This window comes from Siniperca chuatsi, linkage group LG7 (genome assembly GCF_020085105.1).
Source record: "Siniperca chuatsi isolate FFG_IHB_CAS linkage group LG7, ASM2008510v1, whole genome shotgun sequence".
NCBI lineage: Eukaryota > Metazoa > Chordata > Actinopteri > Centrarchiformes > Sinipercidae > Siniperca > Siniperca chuatsi.
The window spans coordinates 30,143,047-30,157,428 of NC_058048.1; the positions used below are offsets into that span (position 1 = coordinate 30,143,047).

Sequence of the window (14,382 nt, forward strand, 5' to 3'; positions counted from 1 at the left end):
GATGAGCAGTGATAGCCACAATTACTGAACTGATTTGGAAAAAAGAAACCCAGGCAGAAAAACACGACTTGGATGAAAACAGAAAATCCAGAAGTTGTCACACCCACAAACTAGCCACAGCACTTAAATGTAAGTTATGTCACTTTATTCTCTTAAACATTCAGAGTCAATTTCGTAAACAGTTTCAGCCTAATAAAAATCAATAACTTTTAATTTTGCCTTAAAACATAAAATATAGAAATCTATGAGGGTGTTATAGCGCCGCAGCTTGGCAGCAGCAGGGTAGTGCAGCGGCAGCGTCAGCTAAACTTTGGTCCGAGTTAGATTTTTCCCTTGACTTTAGCTCTACGCTGGCATTTTGGTCCCGTTACCATGGAGACGGTGGGGTTTCAAACACTATTGCACATCCGTAAGCACACACAGGTGTAATGAGTGGACTGAAGAGGGAGTGAGGAACGAGATGAAAGAAGAGAAGTTTCTGTTGTGGAGCTGCTTCCCGCCGTCGCTTCATGAATACATCGTCAGCTGAAGCCACTGTGAGACAGAAGCAGACAGAGTGTTAGTGTCCCAGTAGCTCTTCAGTCACAACTGTGTCTGATCGCTAGATGTTTTCACTCATCAGTGGACAAAGAGGCGTAATTTCCATTGGGGATCAGTGAATCCTACTTTTGTTTCAGGTTTATTTTCTTACTTAAAGGTGGGGTGTGCGATTCTAATCCAATACACGTCTTTTTGTCAAATTCAGAGAATATCTCCTCACGGTCCGCTAGCTGTCCGTTCAGTGTGAGTGCTGAAAAAAGATCTGGTGTTTGTACTCAGCCCTGGCTCTGTGAATGGGAAACGAACAAAGAGGCTCAGACCGAGCCACACAACACCCACGGACATTCAGCTGACTTTCTAGTTTGCCGAGATCTGCTGCTGTTGTGATGTTAGCTATAGCAGCAGGAGAGTTGTGAGCATCGCTGTCTGGAGCTGCTGTGCTGGCTCTGGGAAACCGTCTCGTCCTCTCTGGCTGTTAGCTTCGCAGCAGCAGCTGTAGGGACAGTTTGCTAACCCACAACCTCGCTAACGTTAGTTACATTACTCGCTGTGTTGTTCGCTCTGTATCATGGTATTTGTCATGGTATTGGATTTCTCCAGAATCGCACACCCCACCTCTCTGAACATTGTTTTTACTGTCTGGCCTCCATAATCCAGATGAGAAAAATGTTGATACACTCATATGTGTGCTTCAGTCAGTACCGTGTGGTCACAGCAATAAGCTAAAGGAGCTGCAGAAAGTGTCCCTATTGACTGTTTTTGTCCTGGGTATTGCCTGTCAGGCTACATACAGACTGCCCTACCTTGTTGGCAAAGGTTGTGTAGGCTGTGTGTATTCCTGAAATGAATACCCGCAGACTACGTTTTTCTGGTTTAAAAAATATAATTCTACATTTTTATTTAATTTGATTTATTTAATATTGTCCTAAAATATGCTAGAACTGTCAAAACTAAGATAGTTAAGGACAGTGCTCTTTGTAGTAAAGTTTGAAGTAAACATTATCTATCAGAAAGTATCAGGTATTTATGAAGGATTTTAAGTAGGATTACAATAATAATAATAATAATAATTTGGGTCTTTTTAAACTTCACATTGTGCGCCCCCCACCCCTCTGAAACCAAACCTAGACACTTGTCAATAAGTAAATTCTGAGAATTAAGAGAAAGAAAAAATAGGGAAGTGAACTGTGTTTTACCTCCTTGATGTCCAGGTCGATGGAGCCGCTGTTGTCCTTATCCAGGGTCTTAAAGGCTCCTGCAGAGCACACACACATACATCATTTACCATGCCTGCTGACTCGATACAGTCACATTCATATTTAAACAAGTGAATACTGATTATTGCACATTTTAAAGAGTAGGTTGTCACTGATGCACTGTCAAAAAGATCGACAGCACAGATTGAAAACAATGGAGAACCACCCTTTAATTAATTACAAACATTAAAGAACGTTAAATTAGGATGTATAAAGTGTGAACTTTAAACGAGATGTCAGGACTATATTTTAAATTCTTTTGGAGGTTCAAAAGTTATATGTCTGGCTGAATTTTGTATAAAAATGTGTATAAAATGATGCATGGCACATCGAGAACATAATTTGATGCAGTGATGCACCTATAAAAACTTTTCACTCAGTGTAAGCAGCAGAAAGTATATAATATGTGATATTATTGTACACATTGGAGCAAGAAAGAATCTACTTAAAAGGGAATTTAATGGGAAAACGTGAGTTCAGAACAAGATTATTCAGCCGAGTGTCAGTGTGTCGGGAACAGAGAGGAGAGAGGGTGAGGAAGGTGAGGAGGAAGAAAAGAGAGACTCACTGCACATGGCGTCCAGTCGCACCAGGCAGCCAATGAAATTGTCAAAGTCCATGTTGCCATGCTCATCGCTATAGCGACGGATAATCATCTTGAAGAGCTGGTCATTCAGAGGGAAACCTGCACACACACAAACACACACAAACACAGTTAGTTTGAAACTTTACACTCTGTTCACACGGCGATGATTTTACTGGTTATTTAAGCACACACACACACACACACACACACACACACACACACACAGCAGTGTTTCTCACCTGCAGCACTGAAGGCTTTCGGCAGCTCTTCAGAGCCGATCACACCTGAACCATCTTCATCATGGGATAAATAGATAGCCTGGAGACAATACACAACAACTGTTTTTTTTACAGAGTTTATGCTTGTTGGTTTGGTGACTTTATGTATCTGCTGACTGTCACAGGGAATGTGTGTCGTGTGTGTTCAGTGCTTGTGTATGTATTTTTTTGGTGTCTGTATGCTGAATATTACTTAAAAAGAAATAAGGGGGTCACATGTTAAAATGTAACGTGAAACCAGAGGAAGAGGAAGAAGACAAAGAAGAAGAATCTTTCCTCTACAAATGTTGCTAACCTTTTCGATCTAATGATAAATAAATAAAAAATATAGAGACCGCACGTAGGGATGGGATGATATATGATTTTATTGTGGATCGGGATAAAAAAACACTCAAGATAAGCTGATCGTGGTGAATTTCCATTTTCGGGATAATCGTGAACATCCCCACGAGTGACTTTAAAAGCCCAATGCCAATGCGAGTTGGCAGTTAACTTATATATACTGATGATTAAGCATATTTTGATGTTTATCGGGATAATATTGTGAATCGCAATTATTTTGGCCAGGATAATCACGACAGGAAATGTTCATATTGTCCCATGCAGAACCGTACGTGTGCAGTGAACTGACCTGCCATCTCTTGATGTTGTTCCAGAGGTATTTGAACTCGTGGAAGCCCAGTTTCCCGGTGCTGTCACTCTGAAGGGAGCCGGGTCAAAGGTCAAACTCAGAAACCAGTGCAGAATACATCGAGAACCCAGAGAGTAATTTTTCATATTTACAAGTTTTCTGACCGTCTGATTAAAACAGAGCTCTGCGAACCCAAACAGCAGCCTACTAAAGATACAACTACTACTGCTGCTTCTACTACCACTGCTACTACAACAGCTACTACTGTTACTACTACTACTGCTGTTACTGCTACTACCACTACTACTACTACAACAGCTACTAAAGATACTACTACTACTGCTGCTTCTACTACCACTGCTACTACAACAGCTACTACTGTTACTACTACTACTGCTGTTACTGCTACTACCACTACTACTACTACAACAGCTACTAAAGATACAACTACTACTGCTGCTTCTACTACCACTGCTACTACAACAGCTACTACTGTTACTACTACTACTGCTGTTACTGCTACTACCACTACTACTACTACAACAGCTACTAAAGATACTACTACTACTGCTGCTTCTACTACCACTGCTACTACAACAGCTACTACTGTTACTACTACTACTGCTGTTACTGCTACTACCACTACTACTACTACAACAGCTACTACTGTTACTACTACTACTGCTGCTTCTACTGCCACTGCTGCTGCAACAGCTACTGCTGTTACTACTACTGCTGCTGTTGCTGCTGCTGCCACTACTACTGCTGCAGCAGCTACTGCTGTTGCTGCTGCTGCTGCTGCTGCTGCTGCTGCTGCTGCTGCTGTTGCTGCTGCTGCCACTACTGCTACTGCAGCAGCTACTGCTGTTACTACTACTGCTGCTGTTGCTGCTGCTGCAGCTGTTGCTGCTGCTGCCACTGCTGCTACTGCAACTGCTACTGCTGTTGCTGCTGTTACTACTGCTGCTGCTGTTACTACTACTGCTGCTGCTGCTGCTGCTGCCACTGCTGCTGCTGCAACTGCTGCTGCTGTTGCTACTACTACTGCTGCTGCTGCTACTACTGCTGCTGCTGCTGCTACCACTACTACTACTACAACTGCTACTACTGTTACTACTACTGCAGCTGTTGCTGCTACTACTGCTACTACTACAGCTGCTACTACTGTTACTACTACTACAGCTGTTACTGCTACTACCACTACTACTACTACAACTGCTACTACTGTTACTACTACTACAGCTGTTACTGCTACTACCACTACTACTACTACAACTGCTACTACTGTTACTACTACTACTGCTGTTACTGCTACTACAGCTGTTACTGCTACTACCACTACTACTACTACAACTGCTACTACTGTTACTACTACTACTGCTGTTACTGCTACTACTACTGCTTCTGATTTTCTACTACTATTTCTAGTACTGTTACTGAAACTATTACTAATAATGGCATATAGTACTCAGTATCACTAGTACTGTGTTGTGTTAGCACTATAATTTGTGAAAGGATACGTCCATGACAGCAACCATGCTCCTGCAAGACTCGATGCTGAAACCGTCAGTCTTCAGCTTTCCATCTGAAACAAGAGATCAGCACATGTTTGTTTAGTTTGGTTGCATATTGATTAAAAACAAATATTAAGTGATTAAACCCTAAATACATTAGTAAGAAACAGTAGAACGTTTAGCAGGGAAGGACAAAAAGGCTCTTCTTTACAAAAACCACAGTATACCAGAGTACAGAGTACAGATCTATGGATCTATGGATCAGTGCATGGCTCATCTCTGTACAGAAACACCTTCATGTATTGGATAAAAAGGAAACCAGACTCACGTTTGGAGATGATTTTGTTAAGGATTTCCATCAGCTCATTGGGGCTCACCTCCATGTCCTGTTAACACACACACACACACACATCAGAAAGGGTGTTCATGTTCTGATTGTTTTTTTCCACAGAGGAAGCCCCACAAACAAAGTGAGTCACAGCTGATCTGAGTGTGACTCAACCCAAACTGAAGCTGTTTCCTTTTGTTTCCTTTGAGATTTTTCCAGCTTCTGACTCACTGCTGACAAAAACCCCATAAAAAACATCTAGAGTTATAACAACTCTCATATTTTCTCCCTGTTGCCAACCGCCGTCTGCCAAAATACTGTGAAGCGACGCCATGCTATCTCTGGAAAACTATTTCTTAACTCATTTCTAAATATTAGAAATATTTCTGTGGTGAAACTATGTGCATGTGTGAGCAAAGACTAATTCAACTGAAATCAAAAGGCCAGAGGGAAATTTGTTAAAGATGATCAGGAGAAAGTTATTTTGTGGTATCAACACAACAAACTTGTTTTCTTGACTGTTATGCTTTCCTGATCTTGACATAGCGAACCATCAACACGTTTTGTCGTGACCATGAAATTATTTAGTCACCTCAAACTCTTTCACTTGTTCTTCGCGCTTTCTTCTTTCTGTCTTGCACTCAGTGACTGATTAATTCATGATTACAAAAAACAAACATAATTATATTTCTTATTTCTTTTACTATATTTCTTGGGATTCAGAACAAACCTTAAAGAGTAAGAATGTTTTTGCTTTTATTTATTTTGTGGCTCATAGTTAGTAGCTAAAATAATAACAAATGTGTTTCCTTTCATTCAGAACATTTATCAAATAAAGTAGTTACTCTGAACCATGTAAGCCCTCAAACCCACCTGATACTCCTTTAAAGATTTGCACATTAAAATAGTAAGAAGGTCAAATGGCTTATTATTTTTGGATGTTTGTCATTGAGGGATTTTATTGATGATGATATAAGTATTTATTGTGTCGGTTTGTTGGTAGTATAACGTTGCCTAGTCGCCTGGACTCCTGCATCTTTGCTATCTTTACATCACGAACCACAATGGAATTAAGTCTTGGACTTTATTGTGTCATTTTGGTAGTTATGTGTGATTTGATACCTTCCTTCTCTGAATGTCAACTACACTAAACTTAATACACTCCCTGGATTCGTTATAACAGCGCCTTAAAGTCCTCAGATTTCCTCCCAGCCCACTGTTTGTGCTCTCAAACTCGCTGTTGTGACAGAATCAGGGTTTGTACCTTTTAAAAAGTAACAGGAAGTTTCCAGAAAAGGACAATTAGCAGTCAACATGAGCAGAGCCAAGACAGACTCCGCCTTTACCGGTCGCCTGACCCCACCCACCCCGAAACACAGCCAGGTGGCCTGCAGATAGCTTCATCATCACCCTTATTACTGCTGTTGATTTAGAAAAGTCCACCCACTGACAGTCGGCTGAGTTCTGGTCTAACTGGTGCACACACCCCTCTGATGAGTCAGAGAAAACCTCAGACCCACCCACACACACACACACACACACACACACACACACACACACACACACTCGCACAGTACAACGCCCCTAAGGCCTGAGTGCCTCCCTGCCAGACAATGGCAGGAATGCAGAGAAAGAGCTCTCTCTGTGTGTCTAACACACCCTGAAACCGACTCTGCTGTTTCCACGTTTATCAGATCTCTGCAAGCAAACGACACTGCTGTATTTAAAATCCAGCTGGTGCGTAGATGATATGAGAAATTATATGGTGGAGGTTAAAACTTTGCTCATGACGCCAAATGAGCAAAGTTTTAACCTCCACCCTCAAAGTCCCAGAATGCCACTGTGAATTGTGTGGTAATGCAACAATCCAATACCATGACAAATACCATGATCTAGAGCGAACAACGACACAGCGAGTAATGTAACTAACGTTAGCGAGGTTGTGGGTTGCCAGAGGCAGCACAGCAGCTCCAGACAGCGACGCTCACAACTCTCCTGCTGCTATAGCTAACATCACAACAGCAGCAGATCTTGGCAAACTAGAAAGTAAGCTGAATGTCCGTGGGCATTTAACGTCACCTGACACAAACATCATGGCTGGAACAGTGTTGTGTGGCTCGGTCCGAGCCTCTTTGTTCGTTTCCCGTTTACAGAGCCAGGGCTGAGTACAAACACCAGATCTTTTTCCAGCGCTCACACTGAACGGACAGCTAGCGGACCGAGAGGAGATATTCGCTGAATTTGACAAAAAGACGTGTATTGGATTAGAATCGCACACCCCACCTTTAATATTAGAAAACTTTTTAACTCCACCCGGCTGATGCGACACCAGTGTACGCCGGGATAGTAATCAAGTGTACCCACCATCGCACTGTTCAGTCGTTCAAACTCTCTCTGTCTGTTTCTGGACAGATTCTCTGACAATTTGACATGAAGACAAATACTTTCTTCTCCGTTTTGACCTTTCGACGCCCAGAAACTTAGGTCATGCTCTCTAAAGTGGACAGATTTTAAAACACAAGTGCTTTGTTGTCATGCAGTGTTCAGATCAACTCTCTCTATGATCACTTATTTTGGTGTGTAAGTAGCCAATCACTGCAGCTGCCCAGGAATGACCTGTGTGATCTGGTTGGCCTTGGTAAGTTTTTCACTGCTTCATGCTGATGCAGTTAACTGGACAACACCTGGACAACACCTGGATTTCATGATCAGCTGTTTTGAAACAGTAGAGCAGCAGTTGTTACTAGATGGTGGCCCCAATGCACCATTTCAGTTTTTGCCAGCTGCAATTAGACAAAAAGAGTAGGGAGGAATATGAATAGGTTGAATTTGGTTATACTAATTTACGTTACGTTTAAGTTTACAATTATTTCAATGCTTAACAAGATAATACTGACTGAAGACTGCGTAAAGATGTTGACATTCTGCAGGATGATGAAACTTTTGAATTCCATTGAACATTTTTCTTTCTTTGTTTCAGATTCGTCTTGTGAATATTCGAGAACAGGTGTGAATTAGGCCGGCAGAAGCTACAGAACCTGCATGGCGTGATGATGAACCAGACAAAGAGAGAGGACGGGACAGTTGAGGGTGGAGTTGAGAATGCAGTCGACAGCAGGCAGACAGGTGTGGCGAGTAATAAAGGATCAGGTGAAAAGCTGAAAGAAAGCCCGACTGACAGAGAGACAGGCGGACACTTCACACTTCCTGTTTTTCCTGTTGAGGAAACAACAAGGTGGGGCAAAATGTAAAACCTCCCTCAGATTAAAGAGCGACTGAGCTGTAGAAAGTCACAGCATAGATCACTAACAGAAGGGACTCGATTACTACCTTACACTTACTCCTCAGATTCGAATGTTACCCTGTTAAATTTGTTATTCAGTGCCGACTACAAATACACCCACAAGGTGTCACAACATAAATCTGGAGGGCTGTGGGTCAATTAACGGGATATGAAAGTGTAAAACACATTTCTGCTACACAAAATTATTTGTTGCTTTTTCAGACTTAGTGGAGTTAGTTGATAATTTGAACCCTTCCGGCTTATAAACTATAAATTGTACAAATGAAACAAGGAAAAGTAATCCCTCTTTTGCAGCCGGTGGTGAGGGGTCGAAACGGTTAGAGATCGGGAACCGCAGCTGTGGATCATAATCTACTGAAGAAGTTAGAGGTAATCTGACTGTGTGCAGGAGTTTTCCTTTATGTTTTTAAAAGTGTTACGGGGATCTAAAACATTCTCAACAAACCCTAAAAGGAACATTTGGTGAACATGGTTTATAATTGATTCAAGTCAATTATTTAAAGTCAGTTAGAGGTTGGAGTTCAGGGATGCTGACCACAGAAAGACCTACCAGCAATTTGCCATAAACAACCTTAAAATGTAACCTCCATATTTCTGAGCTCTCTGCTTGGTTCTTGATGAGTTCCCATCCATGTAAACAGTTAGACCGTAGAGGCCGATGTAAACAACTCATAATGCTGTAATTATAGAAGAGACCAAAGTCTCTGTGGTTGTGTGTGTGGTTTGTGGTGAGGCCTGCAGTCATGTGACCCTCAGACTCACTGACACACACTGACTCATGGGAGCTGTAGTTGTAGATTTTTTCTATATGAAACACGCCCGCTATATCAATGAATCAGTTTTGCGCTCTTGTTTGAAGGTCTGAAGTGCATGAAAAAGATTTTTTTGCAGCTGCTTTCTACTGAAGAAATAGTGCCTGTGAAAGCTGGTCTGCTTCTGTGGATTATTCAGCCTAACAGGAACGTCTTAATGATAATTATATAACTTTATTGGCTATTTTTGCAGTAATTACCTTGAACTCGGCCCAGTTTTCTCTGCTGCATTTTCCCTCGTCACTCCCTGTCACGCTCCCAACAACAATATACTGATTTTTGATGTCAGTAGGTCATCAGTAGGTAACCAGTCCATCATCAGCAATTTTCAGTTTTCAGCAGAACATGAAATCTGAGTGAGGATAATGCCTGAGTGTTGCTGACAGCTCGATCTGCAGCTTTTTATTTAGTAAGTAACCACAATGAAACACAGACTGAATAAAGTTATGTTATGGTTTCTGGATAGTTTGCTTGCATGTTCTGTTTCCTGTGAGCTCTATTTTCTCTCGTTTCAGTCTCCCTCCCTCTCTCCCTGTTCCTATCATCTCCCAACTCAATATCAAGGCTTATTTGTGTTTGCAGGGTAAATAAAAAAAATCACAGCTGGACCAAACTACATAATTGGTGAATGCAACAAATTGAAACGGAAATGTGGTGCAAAACATGATGGGAACCACTGATTTACTGAGATAAAACTAAATATAGAAACAGTGTAATTGGGAGAAATGGAGTGAGGAGCCTCAGTGTGAACACGAAGCACAGACAGGAGAACACACAGGATTCAACTGGATTAAACATGAATATTACGGACTCACATCTCCAGCCAGCTGTTTGAAAACTCTCCGAAACTGTTTCTCCTCATCGTTCTCCTGAGCCTTGGCGAAGTTCAGAGGTGCGCGAGGGGGAGGCTGCAAAACACACACACACACACAAAGAGCGACTGTTAGGTCACACACTCACACACATTCCTCAGTCTAACTGCATTTAGACACTCAAGTGTGTTTATTTGCTTATGAAATCTTCCACTGGGAGAAATCTGTGTTGTCATTGTTGATTCAATCACGGTAACGAGGTTGAATTAAACCTCATTTACAGAGATTCACAGTTTAGGGTTCGCAAATGGATTCTCAAGGTTTTGAGTCCATTATTGAGTCCAAAATATCTTATTCTCTTTAAACAAGTGAAAGAAAATGTCCGTGGAGAGAGGTTATCGTAAAATATTTCCAATCCACAGCATCACTATCTTAAAACAACTTGATCTGCGCTGGGAACAGGTCGACATGACCAAAGTTAAACCTTTAAGAGCAACTCTCAGGAGATCACATTATTAATCACATGTATACTCTGAGCAAGAATAGCCAATCAGAGACAGGGATTTACCCTACGTCTGCCATATTGTTCATTCTTTAAAAAATCCTTACATTTTATTTAGTGAACCCCAAAAAAAAAAACGGGTTAAAAATCTAATAAGGATGAAATATTAGGACGTTGGCTGACACAAAAAGATACTGCAGCAGGAAGAGGAGGTATATCAGAGAAATCATATAATAAAGGAAATATAGTACAACACTGTCAGGTGCAGACAATGAAGATGCATGGAAAGTGATTGTAAACAAAATGCATATAAGCTTTATTCTTGCTGTTTGCACCGCTGATAAATGCAAAATAAGAGGCGTAACCCGTGTCACACCCCATCAAATAAATAACAGGCTAACGACACTCTTCTGAATTATAGATATTGCTTCAGCTAACGTATTATTCCTCACGACCAATGATATTTTGTACAATCACTCAGAAGGTGTGTGCTTATCTCTGGAGCTCTCTTAAAATTAACAGTATGAGTTGTAAGACATTTGATAAATAGCCTTCATTCTTCAGTTTGCACGTAGCTCTTGTATCTTTTAGCTGGCTCTTGTGTTATGCCTTTCTCTGTCTCCTGGCAAACTATACGTCAAAACATCTGTTGGTTAAATACTTAGCTACTCAGCCAAAGTCAAGTTTTAAAACAGCTCCTTTTCATTGGCTGAGACCATGAAATATTTGGGTTTGTGAGAATAAAATGTGAATGGTGAGTGATTGTTCAGAACAGACATGGAGCATATGATCAAATACATGATCTGTGGGACGTTATAATAAATATATTTTGTTAGTTTGAGAAGGCCTATTAGATAATTCAGACTAGAGAGAATACATGAGCTTCTGCTGAATGTTTCCTGACGGTGGTACTTACGGGGTCTGAAGGGATAAACTGAGCGGGGTCGACGTCGCTGTTGGAGGAAAAAAAACAGGACATGAGTCGGAGAGCAGCTCTGAGAAGATCAATGTATGAGTCCAGTGCAGAGGGCATGGTTAGCCTAGCTTAGCACAAAGACTGGCAGCAGAGGGAAACTGTTAGCCTAACTCCATCAAAAGAGGAAAGAATGAATCTTGTGTGTGCTCACCTCACGACATTAATGATGCCTTTGATAAAAGTCTTTGCCAGAAACATGTTGCCGTCTGTGTGACACAGAAAACATCAGGGATGAAAAAGAATTACATACGAGAAATTAAAACCTAAAATCCATCCACAGCTTGGCCAGAGCCGCACAATACATGTACAACATTTAAAGGAATCACATCTGGTCTTTCTTTATTACCGTAGCATTAATCAATAACAGGTCTGATTAATTAATGGTGTCATTTATCAGTTTGTAGTTACAACTTTTTAGATGAGAAGAGAAGTTTTCTTTTTTTTGGACTGTTTGTCAAACTAAATAGGACATTTGAAGACATCCGTCTGGGCTCTGGTCTTACGATCTGCTGCTCATGAAAAACAATCAATAGACTGAATAGAAATACTTGAAATAATATAGTTGAAAGGCTGAAAAGCAATAATCGAATAGCCAGTGATATTAAAACCCCACCTTTGGCCCAGTCATTACAAATTAATGTCAAGGTGATGCAAAAATACACTATATTTGAAGCATTAATTTAGCCTTATACTGCCTTCACATGCACATACACGTATTCAAGTGCTTTGTTGAAGTATACATTTAAGTACTTTATATTTCTACTTTCGGGAATATTGTACTTTTTACTCTTCTGCAACTATTTTCCAGCTGCAGTTACTGGCCACTTTGCAGATTAAGATTTTAGATATGATCAGTTTATAAGATATGATGCATTCTTATAGTTCAAACTATCCGACAGAATATAAAGTAGGGCTGCAACTAAGGAGACCGAGGGGGGCCAGTTTGACAGGGGACACAGTACCAAAGTGGTTTTCTACTCCATAAATCCCATTGGTGCTGTACTCATAACATTACTGACATCTTTAAGAAGTTCAAATGGTTCCACTTTACATGAGGTCAAGGGAATTATTCATGGCACAGTTATATTGGTCTTCAAAACCAAGCACATATGAAGGTAGAATGTAATAACACATAAAGCTAAATACTGTCTTTAGGTTTGTCCTGAGGCCTGCTATGGTCTCGGTTAATGTCAAGTTGTCTTAACAAAGACATCTCAAACAATACCAACTCTGCATTAAAAGTGACATAACTGACCGAATGACACTTAATGACAACAGTCATAAAGCTTCATAAAGACTCCTTCATGTTATGTCATGGTTATGACGCCACCTTCAAATAAAGTGTTACTGTTCTTTTTTGTACTTTTCCACCACTGAACAACATGCAAACACCCTGACCTTCACATAATGCACTCTCAGGTTTCAGCACACACACACACACACTGTACAAAAGCAGCACACACACACACAACAAACAGTTCACTAAACGCATCTCAGACCTGCATTTACTCCACAAACACACGCCTAAACATGAGCAACAGCAGGTTTTGTTTTACTTACTGAGACTTGTGCTTCTGCTGAGGACAGAGAGGCGAGACTGACGGGGAGAGAGCTGGAGGCACACTGACAGGAAGACAGAGTCCGGTATGAGGGCACTCCCACGTCCAGATTCCGAAAAACCAGTTGAGCCAAAAGATCAAGTTCTTTTTCAACTCACCATCAACCCCGCCCAACCCGCAAACACACGCACACACACACACACACACACACACACACACACACACACACACACACACACACACACACACACACACACACAGGCAGGCAGGGAAGCCTCCAGGTCCTAACTTCCTCTGGATTTCTGCGGAGGAAATGAGCAAACATACAATAAACACAGTTTATGGTGCATTCAGGGGTCAGCGGGAAAGCTCAGACATTGCGACTTTGGCAATTTTAGTTGTCAAAAATCAAGTAGTTGTAATAAGTAATTCGTAAGCGTTTGTACCTACAGGGTGTACATCTGTCTATCTGTATTAAATGTATTCTAACAGTGTTAAACAATAGAGGTTCTTCTTCTTCTTCTTCTCCTTTCGGCTGTTCCCTTTCAGGGGTCGCCACAGCGAATCATGTGCCTCCATCTAACCCTGTCCTCTGCGTCCTCTTCACTCACACCAATTAACTTAATGTCCTCTCTCACTACATCCATAAACCTCCTCTCTGGTCTTCCTCTAGACCTCCTGCCTGGCAGCTCCAGCCTCAGCATCCTTCTACCAATATATTCACAGTCTCTCCTCTGAACATGTCCAAACCACCTCGATCTGGCCTCTCTGACTTTATCTCCGAAACACCTACCATGAGCTGTCCCTCTGACGTCCTCGTTCCTGATCCTGTCCATCCTCGTCCCTCCCAAAGAGAACCTCAGCATCTTAAGCTCTGCTGCCTCCAGCTCTGCCTCTTGTCTTTCCTTCAGCGCCGCTGTCTCTAAGCTGTCCAACATCGCTGGTCTCACCGCCGTCTCCAACACCTTTCCTTTCATTCTTATATATATGGAATATAAACAGAAGAAAGACAAGATCCGTTAAGATTAAAAGGGAAAAACCTGATCACAGAAAAAAAAAGTCTGATTCAGTTACAACATTTCATTGAGTAGATTGTATTTTTGGTTTTAATGTAATTTTAAATTTTTTTATTAGGGCTGCAACCAGACATTGTTTTCATAATCAGTTAATCTGCCAATTATTTTCTCAAGTAGGCCCAAATCCTTTGGTCTAAGAAATGTCTGAAAACAGAGAAGAAATGTCTGTCAGTGTTTTGCTTCGTCCGACCAACTGAGATATTCAGTT

General features: G+C 41.2%; 1 protein-coding gene across 1 annotated transcript; it reads right to left on the reverse strand.

Moving 5' to 3' along the window:
- Window positions 1-128: 128 nt before the first annotated feature.
- capns1b (calpain, small subunit 1 b) lies at window positions 129-13,285 on the reverse strand. The gene is made up of 11 exons (XM_044203941.1): window positions 13,100-13,285; window positions 11,691-11,745; window positions 11,480-11,516; window positions 10,065-10,157; window positions 5,134-5,191; window positions 4,812-4,876; window positions 3,292-3,360; window positions 2,622-2,700; window positions 2,365-2,481; window positions 1,737-1,795; window positions 129-534 (listed from the first exon to the last, which is right to left on the reverse strand). Exons 2-11 carry the CDS (start codon window positions 11,735-11,737, stop codon window positions 508-510), a joined length of 651 nt encoding a protein of 216 aa, XP_044059876.1. The 5' UTR covers window positions 11,738-11,745; window positions 13,100-13,285; the 3' UTR covers window positions 129-507.
- Between the last annotated feature and the right edge of the window lie 1,097 nt (window positions 13,286-14,382).

What these genes read in the sequence shown, in the direction of transcription:
- capns1b (XM_044203941.1), bottom strand. Translation starts at nt 11,737, where the DNA reads ATGTTTCTGGCAAAGACTTTTATCAAAGGCATCATTAATGTCGTGAG. An exon ending in GCATGGTTGCTGTCATGGAC is followed by an intron (nt 3,361 to 4,811) that starts GTATCCTTTCAC and finishes GGCTCCCTTCAG; the next exon opens with AGTGACAGCACCGGGAAACT. An exon ending in ACAACATCAAGAGATGGCAG is followed by an intron (nt 2,701 to 3,291) that starts GTCAGTTCACTG and finishes TATTGTCTCCAG; the next exon opens with GCTATCTATTTATCCCATGA.